At 37.6% G+C, this 25,147-nt stretch overlaps 1 protein-coding gene across 2 annotated transcripts in view; it reads right to left on the bottom strand.

Moving 5' to 3' along the window:
- The window catches only part of LOC134344338 (ATP-binding cassette sub-family A member 13-like), a 219,322-nt gene that overhangs the window by 124,973 nt on the left and 69,202 nt on the right, over positions 1–25,147 (bottom strand). For both annotated transcript variants that reach the window (XM_063043940.1, XM_063043941.1), the window contains exons 13-19: positions 23,024–23,226; positions 20,375–20,502; positions 17,699–17,801; positions 8,298–12,926; positions 4,471–4,565; positions 3,557–3,675; positions 1,768–1,943 (exon numbers count right to left, since the gene is read on the bottom strand). In XM_063043940.1, coding sequence (XP_062900010.1) covers positions 1,768–1,943; positions 3,557–3,675; positions 4,471–4,565; positions 8,298–12,926; positions 17,699–17,801; positions 20,375–20,502; positions 23,024–23,226 — 5,453 coding nt within the window. The remainder of the gene's footprint in view (positions 1–1,767; positions 1,944–3,556; positions 3,676–4,470; positions 4,566–8,297; positions 12,927–17,698; positions 17,802–20,374; positions 20,503–23,023; positions 23,227–25,147) is intronic.

Here is a 25,147-nt window from a genome sequence, read left to right as displayed (position 1 = left end):
GAAATGGGGCTAGATACAACACCTGTCCTTTTGCCTTTACCTTCTCCCCATCTAGTGACCCAGCAGACCACCCAGGAGAAGCAAAAAATCACCTGCACTTCGTCCAGACCTAGTGCAGTGAATTTTGTGTTTACAATGTGGTCTCCTCTACATGGGAGAAACCAAATGGAGAATGGGTGATTGTTTTGTAGAACATTTTCATTCAGGTCACAGGAGTTATCCAGAACTTCCAGATGCCTACTACATTAATTCATTGCTTCGCTCCCACTTTGACCTTTCTACCTGTGGTCCCTGTATTGTTACATTAAGACCCAACGTGAAGAATAACATCATGACATCTTTCTTCTGGAAACATTGTGGTCTTTTGGGTTAAACTCAAACTCTTGAACTTTATGAATCTCATTTTTTATTTCTGTCTATCTCAACAATGTCCACATTTGCCTTTCTGCTTTCTGTCTATTCACCAATTTTCTCGTGTACTTATGAGAAGAATGAATGAGGGACCTGCAGAAAAGTCTTCCTGCCATTTGTTACCAAATCTGATTGTCATGCAGTTTAGTTAACTACTGGGTAGAACACAATCCAAAGTCAAATCAAACTTTCTTTGTATAATAAACGTTTAAAATAATCATTTTAGAGATTTTAATGATATAGCATTAGAAAACATTTTGCACTGGTTTCTAAATAAAACGTCTTACTTCCCTGTGAGACACCAACAACAGGTAAGCTTTGATAAAGTAGAACTGAAGTCCCCCTCTCCCCGACTGCAAAGAGGGACAAAAGCATTACATGAGGACTGATTTCATTAAGTGCAAATTGGGAACAAGGACTACTTGCCCCATTTGAGCACAACTAATTTTTGTAAATGCCCAGTGAAATTTCAGAAGCAATGACACCCAGCAATGGTTGTTACCATGTTAATGAACAAGTGTATAGCTTTAAGAATTGGGTGTGTAATGAGAATCACAGTTGCACCAAACACTATTGTTTAGTTCAGGAGTTGCCTTCTTCGATAAATGCTATTCTGCTATTAGCTCTGCTTTATGTGATAATAGCACTTGCAGAAACATTAACAAAATCCATTGTTATTAAGATTTACCTCAGAAAAAAATTGATTTTCAATTGTAATGAACCACAATAAATGGCAAAACATGAAACAATTTCTAAGCTGGTTTACAGTATCATGATTATTTTTCTAATATGGAGAACAAGAGTAACCATCATTGTTGTAGACTGAATAACCAAAGGAAGGAAATATTAAGCACTGAGAGAACAGAAATATTAGAAGGAGTTGTCCTGAGCTATCCTGCTGCATTTCCAATTACTTCATTTCAGAATGGCATTGCTGTAACTCGGCAAGCAGGTCTCCTGCTCTCCTATGCATCAACTTGGCTGGGAATGGCAGTCAACACAAATCATTGACATTTTAGTCATACTCTATTTTCCAAATGATTCTATTCAGATTTCATCTCTTTTGTTCAATTTTATGAAAATAGAATTCATCTGGTTCTGGCATGATAAATTGTAAAAAAAAAAGGCACAATATTTACTCTGGAACTGCAATGCCAAAGGCTTCTACTAGAACTGCAGTAGCTTCATTAGACCTACCACAAAGATTCCTCACAGTGTGTCTGGTTTGCAGAAGCAGGTCAACTAATTAATAAGTATGAGACCTGTGTAAAATCATCAGATTCTAATTGAAGTAACGTGCAATACGGACCTTGTACAAATTCTATATAGAAAAAAACAATTACATGCTGAAGTTACCTTTCATACAGTTGTTCAATCAGTGGTTGAGTCAGGTCACATTTGCAGGCAGAGTTCTTCAATGCATTACTGACTGCTTGTTGTGTTTTATTTGCAGTGGTTAGTATTTCCTTTTGGTGCTTAACAAAGTTCTTGCAGCCTTCCGGGACAGGAGAAGTTTTTATTTCTTCTAAAATCTAGACAGAGAATATCCACATATTCAAGAAAAATTAATACATCAGCTACTGATAAATCTTCAACCCTGATAATCATCATAACAACTGATAGAATAATCATAAAATTACCAATGTTTACTAAGTCTTGGTTACATACTGGTATTAAGATGACACATTAAGATGGAACAGCATTTTCATTTCTAGACAGATTGATCCCTTCAGTAAATTTTTGACAAACTACATCTTCTGAAGATGCACACATCAGTACTGACATGACACTTTCATGCCAGGTAAGGATTTTCATAACTAGATAGGAAAAAGGGATTCAAAAATGGCTTTAATTAAGTTAGATACTGCTTTATCCTTTCAAAGTTAGCAATCAATCATGTAGTTTCAAGAAATGGAGAATTATATGGGTTCTGCTGGAAATTTAGTTTAGCAATTATTCATGAGGATTGCCAATATATCAACTGGTTTCTCTTTGCTGTGTGTTTGTCTGCTATGTAGAGGCAAGACTTTACCTTAGCATTTGAATCAGGTTTCTAGAATGTATCTGGGAGTCTAAGTTAAATTATTGCTGTAGAGTTTTCCATTGACTCAGGAAAACTAACAGTAAGATAGAGGCACTTTAAAGCACTTACAGATACAGAAAGGAAGTTGAGGCCTTCTACTCTATCGCGTGGAGCCTCCTTTCCCACCATCAAAATTACAGGCCTTCCACCCTCCTCCTGCAAAGTGTCTGGCCTCCCTTCATCATGTCTGGCACCTCTTTGCTCTCAACACTTGAAATTTGCTCTCTTCCTCTGCAATGGCCAATTCCTCAGAAACTCTAAGCCAGAATTTCTCACTCTCTATTTCCTCCTGATTGTTAGGGACCTGTAGAAAGGTCCTCCTGCCACTTGCTATCTAATCTGATAGAGATGCTGGGTAGAACACAATTCAAAAGTCAAATCAAACTTTCTTTATATAATAAACATTTAAAATAATCATTTTAGAGATTTTAATGATATAGCATTAGAAAACATTTTGCACTGGTTTCTAAATAAAATATTGAATATCATCACATTGAATAAAGCACTCTTGATCATTTGTGACACTTTGAAACACTGTTAGTTCAATTGTTCTAAGATGCTTCGCTGTTTAAAACATTCTAAAAAGCTATAGGTAGCAACTGCTTATATTTCCCTTTCACATCAGTATCTACAATATTCCTTATCATTATTTTTTTACAAATGTATATTGCCACTTCCATTTTAGTTGCTAATACAGCTCAGAATTACATTATACTAAAATAGAGGACATTATAAAAATACAATAGAATATGGGGCAAAGAATGTTCTAAATTACAACTCTGTAGAAAGAATCACTGATATATTTTTTATGTGAGTGGATACAAAGAATATATTCAGCAAAGTTTCTTGCAATTTATGTAGCTTTTTTTTACTGAACTTTACAAATATACTAACATTCCAGCTGAACATATAGAGGTACAAACTTAAATGGACTAGTTCAGTTTTCTTCGTTTCGGTTTCAGTTTTGGTTCAACAATTTTCAGGGAAGTTTTCTGTTATCCTTCAAGAATCCAAGCCATAAATAAATAAAACAGAATGCCAGTTTACAAAGTAGTGACTAACCTTCATAACATCAGAAGTGAAGGTATACTGGTCAATCATTAGGTGGATTAAATGGCCTTGAAAATTCTCTCCACACCCCTGCTGTATGCACACGATATCATTTACAAAGTACATTTTTTCTGTAAAACAATGGATATGGGTGACGGTAAGCTTGCTCTTGTTTTCTTATTAATTGTGCATAAGTTGTTGAGTGGCGTGGTAGCGTAGTGGTTAGCATAACGATTTATAGTACAGGAGACCTGGGTTCAATTCCCGCCACTACCTTTAAGGAGTTTGTTTTCTCCCACAGTCCAAAGACACTGGGCATTTTAAGTTGGCCCGTGATTAGGCTAGAATTAAATGGCGGATTGTGAGCGGTGTGGCTCGAATAGCCACATGGGCCTATCCTGCGCTGGATCTCGATGAATAAATACATAAATAATATTTCCAGACATCCACATTTGTAGGAACTCATTTTGACCAGTACAAATAAAACGAAAATTTATGGACGTGGAATTTACTAAAAACAGATCTATAGAGGTCGCTGTAAAAAAAATTCATTAAAATATACCAGAACGAACTATGTTAACAAATGTTACAGAAACATTCATGGCATTTTCTCTTAAATCAAAAATATTTTTCTGGAAAATATGTTATTAAGGTAAGAAAATGATGGACAAGTAGAAATATCCAACATGCCACACAACTTGATAAGCAATAAGAAATAAAATGTTTTGGTACTTCAGAATCCAACATTTCCAGTACTTTACCCAACATACAAACAAGAAGGAATATTGTTCAATTGTAAGCTTTCAGATACTGCTAGCAACATAGATTTTTATTGCATACACATAACCGTTAAATAATACAATTTACATTTTAGTAATGATGATTCAGTAAAATATAAAACATAGAAAAATATTAAGATATTTTACCCAAAAAGAGGTTCAGCAGCTTTAACTGAAGGAGATGTTCATCCATTAATGTTAAATATTTGTTAGCCCATTCAAACTGACACATGGCCTCCAAACTGTTTAGAAAAGAAAAAACAACGAAGTTTTCAATGATATCACTTCACCATTGTACAAAGTAGAAGATAAATGGTGAAATCCCCATTATCAATATCAAGCAATCAGTGGGAAGCCAGTGCCCTCTCTAACATTCAGTATTGGCATCCTTCAAGGGCTTCCCTTAAATGATGCTGTGTCTTAACAGCACAGAAACTTCCTTCTAGCAACATAAAGATCAACAAAAGTAACAGATATCATTTCATAAATTGCAAGCAGACCTTCTTTGTCAGATGTGGACTGATGAGGTCACTGTGGAACCTTCTTACACTACCGCTGTTGTGTCAGGAGCTGCCTGATAGGATGGGTGGATGGGTAGTTTGTGCTGTCCTGCGAGTTTTTTTCTTAACTGTGAGCAGTTATAAACCAGTGATCTCAATGTGCTTGTGGGAGTGTTGCAGCTATTCAAGGAGAACTTGAGCACAGGCCAGAACATATTCCACTGTTTCTACTGCACTCACTTCCACGAGGGAGCTCTGAACTCAGTGTTTGCTGAGAACCTGGTGTTGGAGAAGTGAGTGACATGGCCCGCCCAACAAATGGAGCGGTAAGAGATGGTCAAAGAGAGAAGGAAAATTCCTTCAAAGTCAGCACATCCTGAAGAGACTTTGCAGTTGCACAGCAAAATGGAGACGCAAGAGACAGCAGATGCTAGAACATGGAGCAACACACTAAAACAGTGGAGTAACTCAGCAGCTGAGGCTGACACTTCAGATTCACCCAAAATGTTGACTGACCATTTCTCTCCCTGGATACTGCCTGACCCATTGAACTCTCCCATCATCTTGTGTGTCATTGTACATTGAGAAATGTGTGACACCTAACAACAAAAGAGTTTATGATAATTGTTCACTTAAATTAGGTTAATGAAGTTGCAGCATTAAACTTGTGTGCACCCTGCAGTTATCAAATGGATAAAGGATAAATTCAATACCCTGCAGTTATTTTCTAAGCCTATTCAATTTAGTCTCGTAATTAACATAGGGATCAACCTTCTCCACAGTACAATGGTGTCAAGCATGTAGATGGAATTGTTTCTAAAAGAAGGAAGTATTTTTAAAGATGCAAATATGAAAGCTCAGTTTCTTTGCTATTCATACCAGATAACTGGCATACAACAAAGAACATAGAACAGTACAGCACAGTACAGGCCCTTCGGCCATTGATGCTGCATCAACCTTTAAATCTACTCCAAGATCAATCTAACGCTTCCTTCCCACATAGCCCTCCATTTTCCTTTCATCCACATGCCTAAGTCTCTTAAATCTCCCTAATGTATCTGCCTCTACCACTACCCCCGGCAGAGCATTCCACACACTTATCATTCTCTGTAAAAAACCTACCTCTAAGATCACCCCCTATACTTTCCTTCACTCACCTGAAATTTATGGCCCCTCATATTAGGCATTGCCACCCTGAGAATAATGTGCTGACAGCCCACTCTATCTTTACCTCTTGTCATCCTATACACATCTACCAGGGTATTATAACCATATAACAATTACAGCACGGAAACAGGCCATCTCAGCCCTTCTAGTCCATGCCAAACTCCTACTCTCACCTAGTCCCACCGACCTGCACTCAGCCCATAACCCTCCATTCCTTTCCTGTCCATATATCTATCCAATTTAACTTTAAATGACAACATCAAACCTGCCTCAACCACTTCTGCTGGAAGCTCGTTCCACACAGCTACCACTCTCTGAGTAAAGAATTTCGCCCTCATGTTACCCCTAAACTTTTGCCCTTTAACCCTCAACTCATGTCCTCTTGTTTGAATCTCCCCCACTCCCAATGGAAAAAGCCTATCCAAATCAACTCTATCTATCCCCCTCATAATTTTAAATACCTCTATCAAGTCCCCACTCAACCTTCTACACTCCAAAGAATAAAGACCCAATATGTTCAACCTTTCTCTGTAACCTGGGAGATGAAACCCAGGCAACATTTTAGTAAATCTCCTCCTTCTCTCCAAAGAGAAAAGTGCTATTTTTTCAAGCTTTCCTCATAAGACACGTTCTTTAATCCAGGCAGTATCCTGCTAAACATACTCTACACCCATTCTAAAACTTCCACATCTTTTCCATAGTGAGGTCACAGCAACAACCTTGCACTCAACGTCAGTGTGAGCATGGAATCAATTGGGAACTTCAGGAAGGAGAAGTCTAGTGAATACATACCAGTCCTCTTTGGGGATCAGAAGTGGAAAAGATGAGCAGTTTTAAGTTCCTGAATGTTAACATCTCTGAGGATCTATCATGGGCTCAGTATATTGATGTCATTACAAAGAATGAACAATGACTATATTTCAACAGGAGTTTGAGGAGAATTGGTATCTAACCAAAGGTACGAGCAAATTTCTACAGATGTGCCATAGAGAGCATTCTAAATGATTGTATCAATGCCTGGTATGGAGAACACCACTGGTTATCAATGTACTGGCAGAAAATGCTCCATTTACTACCACCTTCTGGATTCTTGGGCAAAACAATTTTGAATCAACGCAGGCAGGTTTTCCTCGATCCCATACCCCCTGAGTTTCTGAATGACCCTACTACGAGAAACCTTTTTGAACGTCTTACTAATGTCCATATACACTACATCACTGCACTACCTTCATCAATTTGCCTTGTCAAAAGCATGACCTGCCCCTCACAAAGCCATGCTGACTATCTATAATCCCGTTGATGTTGCAAAGATTGTCACCAAAGGCACAACAACCCCTTCCCTCACTTCCCATAATAACCTGGGGCATATCCATCAAACCTCAGGGCCTATCTATACTAATGTTTTTCAAAAGTTCCAGCACATCCTCTTTCTTAATATCGCATATTACACTGTCCTCATAGTAGTCAAGATCTCTCTCACCGTTGAATACTGAAGTAAAGTATTCATTACGTACTACCTCCCTACCTCTTCTGACTCCAGGCAAGTTTCCTCTTATTTTTAATCAATCCTGCCCTCACTCTAGTCAACCTCCTATTCCCCACGTACATGTACAACCCCTTGGTATTTTCCTTTATCCAACTCACCAAGACTTCTCATGTCCCCTTCAAGCTCTCCTTATGCTCCTTCCAGGCTACCTTAGGGTTTCAAGAACCTTATCTGATCCTTGCTTCAATCTTAAGTATACTTCCTACTTCCAATGGACTATATGTCACTTCTTTTGTCAACCACAGTTCCCTCACCCTAGTAACCTTCTCCTGTCTCAATGGGGCAAACCTAACCAGAACACGGTGCAGGTGCTCCCTTAACAACCTCCATATTTCTGGTGTTCATTTCCCTGAGTACGTCTGTTCAGAGTTTACGTTCCCAGGTTCCTGCTTAATAGCATCATAATCCACCCTTCCCCAGTTAACTATTTTTGTAAACCAGCTGTGCTGAAGCCTCTTGAACCAAAGCCTCAGTTTCCCATTCTAACTCTCTCATTCGTACAATGCCATGTAACTCTTGCATCTCTAATTCCCAAACAGTAGCTGACAGATGAAATTAATAACATATAATATATATTTTATACAACAGCATCTCTTAAACAACTCCCAAATCAAGCACTTTATATGAATGTTAGCTTTCACTATTTAGAAGCCAGCACTATATTTGCTGCTCCAACATTCACCACTGTAAGTCAAACCACTATAATCACTTAAATTACACAGTACTGAAAATAGACAGTAAACAGCTATCATTCTACTTACTTTGTAAAAGTGCTATCCACCTCTTGAACCTTTGTGAAGTTAAGGAATAGTCTGACAAGTTTAAAGACTTCAGCTGCTGCTTCCTTCATTGGATTGTATTCTTGCAAACCACCAATAAACTCTTCAAGCATTTTCATCAGTTTCAATGTCTTATTTCTTACTTCAATGTCATTTGCCTTTCTATTGAAGTCAATTTCCAGAATCTCCAGCCAAACATTACTGATGACAACAGTGTAATTGATAGGTGTCTTATTGTTCGTTGTGAGGAACTGATTGAGGATTGTAGCTGCCTTTTTTAGCAATGCTTGCTGATATTCAACTCCAAGATCTGACTGTAAGTAAACTTCCTGTACAAAATCATTTAATAGTTGTAATGCATCTGAACTTTGGCTAACATTCGCATCAGAAAGTACGGTGGTGATGTAAGGGAGGAAATCATGATAGACATCAAAAGCAGATGCATTGGAGTTCATTTGTTGTATAAGCAGCTGTGAAATATTGCACACCAGGCCGGCAGATCTCATAAACATTGCAATATCTTCTTGTGAAGTGTTCTTTCTTTTTAGAAAATATCTCAAGACATTGAATAACTTGAGATGGTTTTCTCCTGTGAGGTTAGACAACTGTTGCATTCTTTCCAAAATCTCCTCCACATCATCCAATGCTGCACTAAACTGCACCAGGTCAAGATCAATAAAATCACCTGTGGTCATATTTCTCAAGAAGTTAATCACTTTCTCTACAGCTGGCAACAGTTCTTTCATCTCAGGCTTCATCATTGTATCAGTTAATATTTGGTTGATATCTGTGGACAAGCTCTCCAAAAGGTCAGTGACATCAATATTTGCATTAAGAACTTCCAGTAAGTCATTCAGCATTAATTTCAAGTCCTTGTTTTTGAACTCTGATATTGACATTAATGACTGTACAGAATAAATCAGTGTTGAGACATGTTTTTTGAAATCCAATGGTAGATCTTTCTCTGCATTTTTAAAATAATTAGTTAAAATACTTAGAGTATAATGTACAGACTCTGATTTATTGCCTTTCATTGAGAGCACTATGTCCCTTACATCAGAGAGGAAAGTAATCATTTGTTCAATGGAAGTTTTGTTTGTCAAAGTCTTATTACTAATCAAGGCTAACAGTTTATTAGCTTGTCTTAATGGGATAGTCGAGCAATTTAAGTTGTCCTTATTGGCGGAAACTACGACATGTGAAAAATTATTCCAAATATCCTGCAGTTTTATTGCAACTGGGCACTGCAAGCCATAAATTTGAGATAGGCTTACCAAAACTGTGCTCCACTCTTTATACTGTTGAAGAACACAATCTATTTGCTGAATGACTTCTGCAGACACAGTGCTTCCAAAACACTCCACTTCTGCAGATCCGTGGGCAGTTCCATTAAAAAACCGTTTAATTTCAGATGCCAAACTTAAAACTGTACTAAGATTTTGCTTTGCTTCCAAGTTACAAACCTTGAAAATTGGATGACTATTATTGGATCTTCCCTCTGACAACAAGCTGCAAATAGCAACAGGCAAACATTGTGATGTCAGTGATGAATTAGTAGAAGCAGAAAGCATCTGTATCAGTCTGATTAGCTTCTCAGTCAGTTCAACCTGGTTTGCTTGGCTGAGCATTAATCCATCTGGCTGATGTGCCAACGCAAGCAAGTGAATTGCTCCTAATGCTTCACTCACATTCATGGTGGTCAGATTTTGTAGCAGTGCAGTTCTATTTTGAATAATGGCTAGAGTCTGTTGATAATTCTCATTCCCAATCTCTGTTAAAATTAAGCTCAAGTCATGTACAGTGTTTCTTATGTTTTGAATTTCTGAGATATATTTCAAAACCTTTGCCAGTTTTGTTAACATGACATCCATATTCTCAGTACCATTTATGCCGTTAATGATTTGCGTAAAGTCAGCAAGCATCTGCTTCATTTGCTCTTTGATGGAATATACATCTTTGATTGATTGTAAGGTGGTTGTGAGATTGTAAATCATATCAGTCATACTTTCTGGCAAAGTGATTTTGTTTTCAGAAGCAGTCAAGAAATGTTGAGTTAGCTGACTCAGTAACATAGACAACATGTTGTGTTTGTTTTCGAAAAGAAAAGGCTGGGAAACAGTAAAGAATGTTGAATACCATTTCTGGAAGGCAACATTATTGCTGATAAATTTGCTGAGACTGCCAAATATGACTTCTGCTGTTGCACTGTCATTTCCGAGGCTTTGAACTTGTTTCATCAACTCTTCAATTAAGACGTATGACATGCTTTCATTGTTAAAGATATTATATGCTAACTCAATGGACATCCTGAGCACTTGAATACTTTCAGTTTTGAGGGGATAAAAATTAGGACACATCACTTCCAGTAATGCAATGATATCATGGTAATAAGTTTCAGATGCACGTCCATTAAACCGTTTTGTCAGATTCAGAACTTGGAAAATTGCTTCCTCTGTTCTCTTCATTATTATATCCATTTCTGATATGTTTAATCTGTGGATTGGAACTTTAGTTATGTTTGACAGAAATGTAAGTGAAAGATCAGGAAGATTGTTTTGCATCAGAACATTCAGCCAGTTCAGCAAAGCTCCCCATTCCTTTTCCCCTGTGGCTGTGTTTTTAGAAATGACTAACTGTTTCATTAAAATCACAGAGTCTTTGTATGGAAACTGATCTGAGCTGTTCTGATATGTTACCATTAAGTTAAAGAACTCTTTCAAATTTTGGACATACTGGTCCATGTTATCACTTCTGCTATAATATGAAAGAATTTCTTTGAAGACCATTTCAATACCTCCCAAATCAGTGCTAGGGTCTAAGTTTGCAAAAGCATGTAGGACTGAATAGAACATTTCCTGCTGGGGGCCATTCAATAACCACATTGGTTGAAGGGCTTCCAACAACTTGGAGATTTTGTGCCAATCATTAATGTTGTCACCTTGAAATAAACTGAACATGTTCTCCATAACCTCTGTAAGTTGATACAGCTTATTGCTGTCCATTGGAAAAGGAAATGCTGAATTCACGATCTGCTGTAAAGTAACTAAGCTATTCATTTTCAGTTGGTACAAATTCTGAAGGTTAAAACCACTTATGGAAGTAATGCTGTGCAGAAAGATTTTCAGTGCAGCTGTGCTGTTACTTATTGCAAAATGGCTGGTACATTCTGACGTTTGATTCAACTCTTCTGACATGTGCATTAGGGCAGTACCAAGGTTGCTCACTGCATTAAAATCCAAGTTCATTTGCACTGCAACCTCTTTCATGATTTCCAACCAGAACAGAAACAAATCTGCCATACAGGATAAAGTAGATACAGCTGCATCTCTATTTGTATATGTTAAGCTGATGATCATGTTTTCCACCAAGGAGCTATATGGGTTCTCAATTGCTAGTGAATTGAAGCCAGTAGTTAATGATCGGATTTTTCTTCCAGCATAATGTATGGAGCAGTATTGCTGCAACCAAAGATCAGAAATGGGGACAGATGCAGACTTCAGTGCTTGCAAAAGCGAACAACTGATGTTGTTTGTATTGTTGTGGAAAGCTTCTGTGAGCTTTGCAATTGTTTCATTTATTTGATGTTGGTCTGGTCCTGTCATTGTGAAGTGTCCCTGTATTTGTGACTGAGCAAAGAGATACAGTTTCAATAAATTTTCAGCAAGATCTTCCTTTGACATGCTGTGATAAACAGCAACAATTTTTCCGACTGTTTCAAGGGCCTCACCAATGTCATCAGAGCTAAACTGCTCAAGAAAACCAAAAATATCTTCAGTATTATTCCTGACTGCAGCTACCACTGATGAGAGCTCAGTTTCATTTGACACTTTTAAGACTGCTTGAATCACATTATAAAACATCTTCAAAAGTTCGGTTTTATTTTCTACTGCCAATGTTTCCAAAACCTTGAATAACTGCAACTCCATACCTTGCAGATTAGATAGATTTTCAGTAGAAGCAATTATTGAGATGTTTTTTGATGTGCTGATGGCTTCCACTACAAAAGAAAGTTCTTCTTGAGATAGTAAACCAAGATTGTTCAAATAATGCAAAAACATTTTAGCAACATCAACATAATCTATGCTGTCTTTGGTTGATCCAATCCATACGGAAGAAATGAATTTCCAGAAGAAATTTAGGCTCTTTGATGTAGCTTCTGTAGAATTGTAGAGGAGCAACCTCTGCACATTGGTCCACATCGCATTAAATTTACCGATCTGATCTTGAAATGGGTTGATAATTATTGCTTCTTCCATTCCTTTTTCCAGCACACTGAGTAAAATGTTGAATATTTCCATAAATTCCGATGGTAGTCCCTTTGACCATTCATTCATAAGAGCCTTTATTTTGAAGAACAATACATTGACATTGCTTGTTTGAGAAAGGTCAACCAAAGCATCCAGGATTGACGATGTTTTATCATCTGTGTGGAAGTTGTTAATCCACAGATTTGTATTCTCCATAATAATCTTTACAACTGTCTGCAATCCTTGGATATTTGCAAATGGGGCGCTATTCTCACCAAAACTCTGACTGAGAATCTGCATATCATTTGCACTTAGTTTTATAGTGCCTTGGTAATTTAAAAATTTCAGCACTGCTTTCAGAAACCTAAAAGGAAATAAAAGAGCTGATGAGATGGGGTAAGCATTATAAGACATATGAACATCTTCTAATAATTAATTAATCCATTCTGCAGCTTTCAATGCCAAATTGCCTATTTGGTCAGTGAAACTTCAATTAATTAAATTGGAACTCTGAAATGAATCACTGCTACCATCAGGAAGGAGCCTCAGGACTCAGACCACCAGGTTCAGGAACAGTTATTACCCCTCAATCACCAGGCTCTTGAACCAAAGGGGATAGCTTCACTCAACTTCACCTGCCCCTTCACAGAAATATTCCCATATCCTATGGATTCACCTTCAGGGCTCTTCATCTCATGTTCTCGATATGTATTGCAATTTATTTATTATTATTTCTTTCTTTGTGTATTTGCACAGTTTGTTGACTTTTGCAATACTGGTTGAATGCCAATATTGGTGTGATCTTTCACTGTTTCTATTATAGTTATTATTCTATTACTGATTTATTGAGAATGCCTACAAGAAAATAAATCTCAGGGTTGTATATGATGACATATATGTACTTCGATAATAAATTTACTTTGTACTTTGAATCCATCGCTTTCTATGGAAGGTACTGGGCATTCACAGCTATAAACATGGATGTTAATCTTACTCTTATTTGCTGTATGTATTCAGGTCACCTTACCCAAATCACAGTTACCTAATTAGTCTGTCATCAGTCTTTGAAGTAATTCAAATATAAATCTATCACTGTAACTACAGTGCATTGACAATATTGATGTTAAACAGTATATTTTAGGCCACAGTGCTCCCTGATTCTCCAGAGACAATGACAAAACAACAACAGCATTTTCCTAACAATGCTACAATGTAACAAAACTTAAGCTGAGTATTTGCCTGTCTAGATTCCTATAACTGACGTACATCATTTCAGTGGGATCCCTCGTGAACTTGAGCTTGATGACATCAAGATGGCTCAACAACATCCAATTAAAGAAATTTTCACAAGCAGAAGCCTATGAAGCATGTTTTAATTAACTTTTTAAACAAATAAAGTGATAAAAATAATTGGGAAATTTAAGTGTAAAAGCATAAAGTTCATTCATAAACTTTGAATCATAAACTAGTACAGCGCAGGAACAGACACTTTTGGCCCACCCTATCAATCAATATTCATCTATACTAAATCCGATTTACCGGAACTTGGTCCATAATCTTCACCAAAGTCATGTGTCATTGCAGCAAGATACCTTTATTCCTGTACCCAACTCCTTTCTGATGGATCACCTTGTGTACAAGTACATCCAAGTCCCTCTGAACATCATTATTACCCAATTGCTCACTATTTAATATAATTACGAAGAGCTGAAGCCCAAGAACAAATCCCTCTGGTAGCCAGCAATCTTAGCTTGGGATATGAACCTTTGCTTTCTAACCAATGAGCAATTCTCAATCCATATCAATTTATTACCCTCAGGTCTAAGTACTCCAGCCACAAACCTTCTTCTTGAGATATTATCCAAATTCTCCACACCTAACTTATTCTCCCTATAATTCACATTCTCAAAGCTTCAGTAAATTGTTCAAAAAGGATTTTCCTTTTATACTGCCCAATCCTATTTTTCTTTCCAAAATATTCTGTTAGTACATTTTCCAACATAGACTTTGGCAGCTTCACCACCACTTATATTAGAATAACTGATCTGGTGTTCTCTGATCCCTCGGCATTCTTTTTAAATAGTGGGTCACATTTGCTATTCACCAATTCATTGAAACAAATACAAAAATACACAGAATTTTGGAAGATCATAACCAAAACTTTACTAACTCTCCAGCCAGCAGTGTCAAAAGTCCTGAATTATGATCATTGGGTTCTTGGGATTTATCAGCTTTTAGTCTCAACATCTACATTTTTTAAATCACTAATACTTACCTCCTTCAGTTCCTCATTCTCACTATGTTCTTAGTTCTCTGATTTTTAGTGTCTTTTTATAATATAAATTAATCATTCCTTTGTCATTTCCTTATTCCACATTATTATAAATATCTCTCTCTCCCTCTCCCTCTCCCTCTCCCTCTCCCTCTAAAGGAACCACGTCATAGACTAATGTAAGACATCACCTTCCTACCTGATCCCTGTGACTGTTGATTCCTCTATACTCCAGAAATCTATCATCTACTGTATTTTCACCCTTGAATTTGTTTATTGATTCAGTATCACAGCTACCTGGCTGGAGAATCCAAAGATTTTCAGTGCTTGTAACCAGCTGTCCCTTTATCATGAGTCCATTTCACCCTGTTCCAGATTACTCCACAAAGGGAAATATCTTCCCAGAATCTGCCACATTAAGAAACGTATGCTTTAACATAATCACCTCTCATTCTGCTGAACTTCAAAAAGATCAAACTGAATCCTTCTCATAAACATCTCCTTTATCTCGCGAATCTTTCCTTTATGTGTGACCAAAATCCTATGGCATGTACATTCTACATGTGTCCCAAACCCCTGTAGAGATGTAGGAAGGGTCCCCTACTTTTGTACTCCAGCTGTTGTGTATTAATGGCCAACAATCTATTTACCTGCTGAGTGTTTACAGCATTGACTGTTCACGATTTTGCTGGCCTTTCTCATTACATGCTGTTCCTGTGTGCTGTCATTCTGTTTCTCATACAAGAACCTCAAGATCTCACACAATTACAGAATTCAAAAGTCTCACTTCATCTAAAGATTAGTTTAGAATCATTTATAGAATTATAGCATCATCCAGCAATGAAGTGGATCTTTTCAGCCCATGATGCTGCTGTTGATGCTATCTATGCTAATCCCATTCATTTGCATTATATTGGCTCCCTCTGCCTTTTCTGTACAAATAATCATTCAAGTTCCTTTTTATACATTGTAATATCATCTACCTCTACCACCTACTCTGCCAGTTCATTACAGATAATCATCACCCTCTATTTAAAAAACTTACCCTCAGATCTCTTTAAAACTTCTTATCTCTCACTTTGGCTGCTAGTTTTAGGCTTCTCACTCTATCTATCCTACCTATGACTCTCATAATTGTATAAACCTCTATAAGGTCACCCATAAGCCTCCTACTTTCCAGTGAGATTAACTCATCATCCAGGTGAAACTCTTTTGCACTCTCTCTAATGCTACCACTTCCCTCCCATAGTACGGTGACTAAAACTTGCACAGGACTCCAAATGCAATACAACCAATGTTTGGTTCTTCTGCAACATGAGGTCCCAATTCTTAGACTCAATGCTATGAAGACAAGTGTATCAAATGTCTACTTCATAACTCTATCCTTCTGTCTTGCCAACTCTAATAGTTAAATTTCTTTTATGGCCCCAGTTTTCCCTCCTAATTTCTTTCTTAAGTTCTCTCTTTCTTTTCTATCCTTCAACACGGCAGCACAGTGGTGTAGTGGTTAGCACAACGCTTAACAACAAAGGCGACCCTTCTACTGACTGGAAGAACTTTGGACGTTCTCCCCGTGACTGCCTGAGTTTCCTCCAGGTGCTACAGCTTCCTCCCACAGTCCAAAGACGTACCAGTTGGTAAGTTAATTGATTATTGTAAATTGTCCCATGATTAGCCTAGGATTAAATCAGGAGATTGCTGGGAGGTGCAGCTCAAAGGGCCGATTCCATGCTGTATCTCAATAAGTAAATAAATACCAAAACAACATTCTCTACATTATACTCTATTTGCCATTTTTTTGCGTCCTCATTTAGTTGGTCAATATACCTTGGTAAGTTCATTTTACACCTACTACCTTTTGTTGTATCATTAATTACAGTATAATACATTCTTCTAAATTCTTAATAGAAATTGCAAATAACTGACAGCTCAGGAGTTAATCCTGACACACACAACTTGTTGTAGCTTTCTAAACTAAAAATACCCATTTACTCTGTCTCTCTGTCAACTAATTAATTCTCCAACCATGCCAATATAGCATTTCCATGAGGAACTGGCTACATCCTGAAAGAATTCCATATCAGTCAATGACAATTTCCTTTTTCACAAAACTATGTTGATACTGCTTCCTCATGATTTTCTACTTCCATGATTTCATTAATAATGGAATTTTACATTTTCTTGACAATAGTTGCTCGATGTTTGGAGTATAGCACCATGTCTTTATATTCAATCCTATCTTGAATTTTCTTGAATAGAGTTTTCCAATCCTCTACCCTCTGATGTTGTTCCTACAGCATCAGAACTTACACATAATATCATAAACTTTCTATGATCCAATGGAGAGGATCTTCTAAAATTTCTCTATACTCCAGAAGACCTTACAAATTTTAACTTATTTTCAGGAAAGACTGGAGAAAGAGAAATCAGGGCAGGCAGACCAGGACAACAACATCAGAGGAGAAAACAAAAAAGCAATAGATGTTTCAAGGTTGAAACATCAAAAAGAAAGTGTAGATACTGGAACTCTGCAACAAAATCAGCAAATAGCAGAGATGCTCAGCAGGCCAGACAGCAAGTGGAGTAAGTGTAAAGGTTCAGGTCAAAGAGAGACAAAAAATGTTGTGTTGAAGTTGTAAAGAAGGTGGGTAAGAGGGGAAGGGTAGGACAAAAGGAGTATTACAATAGGTTGAGCCTGAAGATGCTGTGGGCATGGATTAGTGGGGCAGTCAGATGGTGACAAAGACAGTGTGATGTACTTAGATGAGTATCTTGGCTAGCACAGAGCATTTAGGCCAAAGGGCCTGATTCCGTGCTGTACGACTCTTTGCTACAAAGGCATCAGTCACAGTGCTGTAACTTACCACTCCTCCCATGTGTCATTATTATTCTGAACATTCTGTATAAATATCAGAGTCTCATTAAACAGATATTTCCAGTTGATTTTCCCCTTGTCACACATTGATCCTAAAAAATTAACAGCAGAGAACAAGAAATAACATTTTTGAAAACAGAATAAGACAAAAAGGTATCAAATTCGGTTAAATGACTCAGAGCTCCTTCTTTACATTAACACCAACGTAAACTGCTATGTCCGCTTTAACCTCTTTTACTCTAGAGTCTCTATGTGGCTAAAGGCCAATTTATTTGTAAACGTGGATCTATGTTTTAGTGGGGAAACACTGGATATGGATCAAATCTTATTTGAATCTAATTTATTGGGCAACAAAAACTTCCTAATATCATGAAGCTGAAAGTTAACAAAAACAACTATTATTCAGACTTTCTTTTTTTTGTGATTTATTTTTTATTGAAGTTCATCATCAAACAAAACTTTCCATAAGAGGTATTTCAGATACGGTACACATATATCATGGTTCACTTGCTAGTTCCTGCCACACTTCTCCCTCTCATCCCATTATACTCACTACATTCCCTCTGTGCACTTTGTCCTGGTGCAGAGTGTTGACATGAAATGACATCTATCACCTCCACAGATGTTACTCAACCCATGGAGTTCCTCTAGTTTGGTTTTTGCTCCAGAATCAGCATCTGCAGTCTTTGTATCTCCAATGATCAACCTGAACTGGTGAATCTCATTCACGAATGTGATAACTCCTTTTCATTAATTTTACAAATCAGTTTTCCAATTTTAATACACCTTCCTTATTATTACTTTCTCATTTTTATCCTCAAAATCCAATGTTACTTTTCCCTTCGTCTTTCAGTACCTAATTTGATTTGTTATGGATCTATAAATCTTATAAATTATGCATATACATGATTGGATATACCATTCATATTATTTATATCTGAAAATGTGCAAAAAACTCTTTCAGTAAAGGCCCCACTTGGTGATGGTTTTGCCTACAATTTATTTCAGAGAAAGAACTACAGACTGATTGAACAGTGCTAGCAAACATATCCAGAAAACAGATTTTACCTGTTGATGGTGTATTAAATAGGCACTTTATTTTTCCCTGATGCAAAATGGCCTGCAACCAAATATCTATTAAATTCTGGCATCCTTACTTTAAGAAATCACCTTGGTGGTTTCCTCCCATTTAAGTAAAATTTGAAGTGACTTGCATGTTCACAGCTACCAGCTGCTCACAGGAGCCATTCCATTTATGTGCTTCCCATTGGTAAGCTGGTCAACATTATTAGAGTGATATCTCTGTACCAGCTCCACTGGTTGCCAGGGAGACGAGGAAAGGGGCAAAAGAAGACAGAAAATAGACAGAAAGGTAAAATATAATGGATTAAGGACAGATGAGGGTGAAGAGTAAAGATGGGGGAGGGAGATGGTCAAAGAATGCAAGCTAATGCTAAGTCCTGTCAATGGGGTGTTCTGTTCAGGCTTTTTACAGCAAAATGCAGCTACATATGATTGATGTTGGGGAGTCAGTGAAAATGAAAAACATGCATCAGCAGGGAACTTTAATTTATATATTAGATCTGACTTCTTGAATCATGTGCTCCCTGTTTAACAATGAGTTGACAACGGAAGCCTTTTTGATCCAACTCCTGTCAATTATTCAGCCACACAGCATAAATATTGATGGCATCATTACAGGTATAAAATACCTATATAGGTGTAAATATAGGGGAATGTCACCAGCATTTAGTGAATTCTGTCAAGAAACGGCAAATCCAAATTTACAAGAGTGGGACCTTGACCAGAAAAGGCACAAACAATATAAAATATGTGCACAACAGGGGCAAATGGATTTTTCACCAATTAATTTCTGGCTATTTGTGTGAATAAATTAATTCAGCCATATTTATATCATTGCAAAATAATTTTCTCTTCATGCATCATTCTCTAACTGCCTGCAAAACTTAATCTTCATTTTGTTCCTAATGATCATACATTATGCATTAACACTTCTTCCTAATAGGTACTACTGCTGAGGCATACACTTAATCTCTTTATATATTAAATATGTCATCTTTCTTAATTTAATTCAAACTGGAATTGAGTAAATGTGTACAGGTTGTTAAATAAAGTCTAATTCTTAAAAGCCATGAATATTTTTTTAACTGTAATCTAAAGGGATGATAATCATTTTTAGTTTATCGCATCTTTCTCTCATCTGCCCTTACAAACTTCACCTCCTTATGTCTGAAATATTACTAAAACTTATAAGCTAAATAAATAAAGAAAGAAAGAAAGAAAGAAAGGAATCCGTTAGTCTTGCGAGACCATGGATCTGTGCCTGGAAAGTCTTCACTCTCCAGGGCGCAGGCCTGGGCAAGGTTGTATGGAAGATAGGCAGTTGCCCATGCTGCAAGTCTCCCCTCTCCACGACACTGATGTTGTCTAAGGGAAGGGCATTAGGATCCACACAGCTTGGCACCAGTGTCATTGCAGATCACTGTGTGATTAAGTGTCTTGCTCAAAGACACAACACGTTGCCTCGGCTGGGGCTCGAACTCACGACCTTCAGATCACTAGTCGAATGCCTTAACCACTTGGCCACATGCCCACACTAAGCTAAAAGTGACTCTCAAATGTTTAATGTTTCCGGTTTACTTACCATTTCCTATAAGTGGTTGGTTTGAGCTTTCTATAACCCAGCAAATTCCACTAACATACTTCTTTATGCCTGGCCAGTATTCACTTCTCTCCAACGCAGACCCCTGTGCATCAAATATGTCAAAGGCCCTGGAAAAAATTATATCAGCATTAAAGGTCAGAGAAATAAAAACTGGAATTACTTCTTCTTCAGTAACCCTAGATAATAATAGTTAGGTCAGCCATTGTCGACACTGATGGTTAGTGCTCAGCTTCCAGGGTCAACTGAAGCTGAAGTGTATTCCACACTGATACATGGACAAATCTTGTTCAGTGACAAAATGACTAAGACGATGCAGATGAAATGGCCTTTCTATAAGATATTTGGTCTGACTGCAAATAGTAACTGCATGAAGGGAATCCCAATTAAATTGACAGTAAAGCCATTAGTTATATTTTACACACTACATCTAAATGTAATATATTAATGCAGAAAATCTCAGCAGTTGTAAGAATTGAATCAATAAACATTCATTTAGTTTTGTTTCTTCCGTGTCGGCCTTTACAAGCTTCATACCTTTTACAATTCAGAGGATTGCAATGCAGCACTTTCTGATGTCGCACTTGGGTGACCAACAGGAAATATATTAGACTGTGCCAGCTTAATTTTTACTTGTATAATTTGATGTACTGTACATGTGACAAGTTAGTTGCATCAAACCAAATCAGTGAGAATTGAGGTGGACAGCCCACAAGTGACACCAAGCTTCCTCTGCCAACATAGCATGTAGACATGTTCCCTTGTGAGGATTTTCCTTTATTGGGTACATCTCCAATACAGAATATAAGCGTGCAACAGTACAACATCGGGACAGGCCCTTTGGCACACCATGTCTGTGCCCACTATGATGCCAATTTAAACTGCACATATGTTAATCTATATCCCCCATTCTCTGCCTGTGTGTGTGTCTGTCTGTCTAAATGCCTCAAACATAGCTGTTTCCATCACTTCCCTTGGCAGTGCATTCCAGGCATCCACCACTCTCCGTGTTTTTAAAAAAATATTTGCCATGTAAATCTCCTTTAAGTATACCCTCCCCCCACCCCAGTCCACCTCCTTCACCTTAAAGCTGTGCCCTCTGGAATGTGGTATTTCCTGGGAAAAAGACTTGGACCCAATGAATGACTCTTACAGTTTTACATAACTCTATTAGGTCACCCTCAGTCTCCACCACTCCAGAGAAAGTAATCCAAGTTTGTCCAACCTCTCCTTATAGCTCAACTCTCTAATCCTAATGAACCAATTCTGCATCCTCCCCAAAATTTACACAATCTTCCCAAGGTGTGGGAACCAGAACTGCACACAAACATAGCCTGACCTAAGTTTTATACAGCTGCAACATGGCTTCAAACCTTCTGTACTCAGCACTCTGAGCAATGAAGGAAAGTATGCTGAATGCCTTCCTTAGCACTCCGTTCACTTGTGTCACCACTTTCAGGGAGCTATGGACTTGCATTCCTCTGTATAACAATGTCACTTAGTGTCTTCCTGGTAAATGTATATACATTTTCCACTTACATTTAACTTCCCAAAGTGCACCATCTCACACTTGTCCCAGTGAATTTCCGTGTTCCATTTCTTCACCCATATTTCCAACTGAACTGTATCCTACAGTATCCTTTGACAACTTTCCTCACTAACAGAACTGCCAATGTCTGTGTCAGCTGCAAACTTACCAATCAGCCCACCCACATTTTCGTCGAAATCATTCACAGATATGACAAATAACAAAGGTCCTGGCACTGATACTTGCAGAGCACCACCAGCCACAGAACTCCAAGCAGAATAAAGCCCAGTCACTACTATCCTTTGTCATCCACATCCAGGCCAAATTTGATCCAGTTTACTAAGTCTCCATTGAGTCCATGGACCTTAATATCCTGGATCTGCAACATACTGACAGACCTTGTTGAAAGCGTTACTAAAGTCCACACACAAAACATCCACTGCCTTTACCTCATGAATCAATCGCCTCCTCAAAAACTCAATTTAAAATTACAATATTCAATATTTTTAGAGACTTGGGGAAATTGTCACACTTCAGTCTCCCTTCTTAAATTATGCATAGATGATTGTTAGTGTATCCAAGGAGCAGATGAGCCCCAGGTTTGCCTGACATATCTAATTGCAGCTATTACATGACAGTAGAACAGCACTCCATTACGTAAAGAAAACCAGATTATTTTTCAGCAATCTGTATGGTGAATCCAAACATATAGTGATAAATTGAAGGAGAAGACTCCTCTGTATTGAGTGAGATGGATAATCTGGGCTCAAGCAAGGAAGGCAGCTACTTATGTGAGGTAATTGAAAGTGATGGGAACCCATGAAAATGTATGGTACTTCAGATAACCAAAAGCCTCAGAGAAAGGATAAGGGAGTGGGGAATAATAGGTGGGGTGAGCAAGGAAATTATTAATTAATCTGGATGAATTTTGCAATGAGCAACACCAAAAGAGCAGAGGATATGGAAAATGGAAGGAGGGGAGCGGTCCACCAATCTCCTTTGTTAACCCTACTGAAAGACTAGTAAAACTGTTTACTAAAGGAACTACTGTGTAAGAGATGAAAAATAAAAATTAAACTCCAGGATGCCTGAACTATACTTACAAGTTCCACAAGAGATGCTGCTGAAAAGTGTTAGGTTCAAGGTTTTCCCAAAATTTGTAAGTCATCGTCATATTTGTTACGAGATCCTCAGAGAACTCTGTTTTAAATGTGTTGAGGGAGTCACATGCTCTGAAGACCTCCTGCCATCCTTTGTACATATCTGCAACTGACACTGGAAATTCTGGCTGCACATTAGTCGCCATCTGCAAAAAGTGAAGTTACAGAAGTAAAACCTAGTTAGTAACAAGACTGCATACTTGAGTGACCACGTACTAATCACCCAGTAACACACCCGGAGATTTGGAATCATGTCAGAAATGTCTGAAAGAATGCATTCCTACAGAAGGCTAAGATTTTGCTGGAAGAGTGTTACAGATTTAATGAATTTGTTAATAGTTTTTCCATCTCTGTATCTTTTTTAAGATCTCTTTAAAAGTGTTTGATCACATATTAAATATGTTTAAATAATTTAAAACATCTTCAAAGTTTTACAATGCTTCAAAATATTTTTTCAAAGTTTAAACCCTAAACAGCTCTATTAACAATTAGACTATGTCTCTGCTTACAAACAGACCTTTATTTATTTGAATGTGGTTGAGACAACTTTTAATCTCCCAACGTGACATCCTTATTATATTTTATATCTGCATCAGTTAGTTGGGTGTCTCGGGGTTCAACCCTGCAGCCTCGGTTACTTATATATTTTTATTAACAAGTCAGATAAACAGAGTGGGTCATTGTAGTCTGATTTGTTGATGGTATAAATGTAGTTAGGTTGGCAGCGTGGGAGAGGATACAAGGAAGTTGCAAAGGAATATGGATGGATATGGATGGGTGAATGGGAAGAAATTGGCAAATGGAACATATTGTGGGAAAATACGAAGTTTTCCATTTTGAAATGAAAGAGGAAAAGCAAATTATTCAACAAGGTGAAACACAACTGGCAAAACAAGTGGGTGGGGTGATGTGGAAGTTTTATGGCATGCTTTCCATCATTGGTCATGGAAATGTTCGAGTATATATGTGTCAGCTGTAACAAATTTTAGTGAGACCACATTTGGAGCAGCAAGGATGTGGTAGCTATTGAGAAAATGCCCAAGAGATTTCATTGGGATGTTGACTGATCATCTTTTAAAAGATAAATAACTCTATATTAACATTAATGGGAGATATTGATCCCCACTGTCCACCAAAATAACAGATAAATCTGGTGTCACAACTCATATAAATTTCTGATTTTTAAAATTTATTTTCGATATACTTACGCTTGCAATTATGGTTACTCATCCTTCCAGCTGTTTCTGAAATTTCTTTACTCTCTCCCAACAATTGCTAGCTGGACTATTTAAATCCCACTGTAATTTGTGAATTCTAAAACCATGAGAGTCATTCTGTTGACTATTATTACATTTTGATTTAGTAGTTTGGAACAAATGGGGTTTGTTCACAGATGTCAAAACATTTAGTAGTTAGTGAACAAGTGGCATTTCAGAGGACATGTAAAAGTCAATCACATTTCTGCTAGTCGGTGCCACAAATAAGCCTTGGAAGTGAAAGATTGTGTATTCCCTTACCTAAAAGCCATGAGTGAACCAAGTCAATTTTTACAGAATCTAGTACTTGTAAGTGTGAAGTGTTCCATTTAGGAGGTCAAACCATGGTAGGACTTATACAGTGAATGGTTGGGCCTTGGGAAGTGATGTGGAACAGATTTTTAGGAGAACATATACATAGTTGTTGCAGAAAGTGGCTTTACAAGTAGACGTGTGGTCAAAAGGGTATGTGGCATACTAGCCTTCATCAGTCAGTGCACTGAGTATAGGACTTGGGATGTTATGTTGCACAAGACATTAGTGAAACTGCACGGGAGTATTATGTACAGGTTTGGTCACCTCATGACAGGAAAGACATCATTAAACAGGGAAGAGTTCAGAAGTTAACAAGTACGGTGCCAGGGCTTGAGGGAATGAGTTACAAGGAAAAATTGGGCAGGCTTGGATTTTATTCCTTAGACTGTGAAAGAATGAGTGGTGACTATATAGAGGTGTATACAATCATGAGAGCTATAGGTGTGCAAGTGCACAATGTGCTTGTCATGGAGAAGGGGAACTAAAAACTGGGGGG

This window comes from Mobula hypostoma, chromosome 3, assembly GCF_963921235.1.
Source record: "Mobula hypostoma chromosome 3, sMobHyp1.1, whole genome shotgun sequence".
In the NCBI taxonomy this organism is placed as follows: Eukaryota; Metazoa; Chordata; class Chondrichthyes; order Myliobatiformes; family Myliobatidae; genus Mobula; species Mobula hypostoma.
This window is presented reverse-complemented; position numbering and strand designations above follow the sequence as displayed.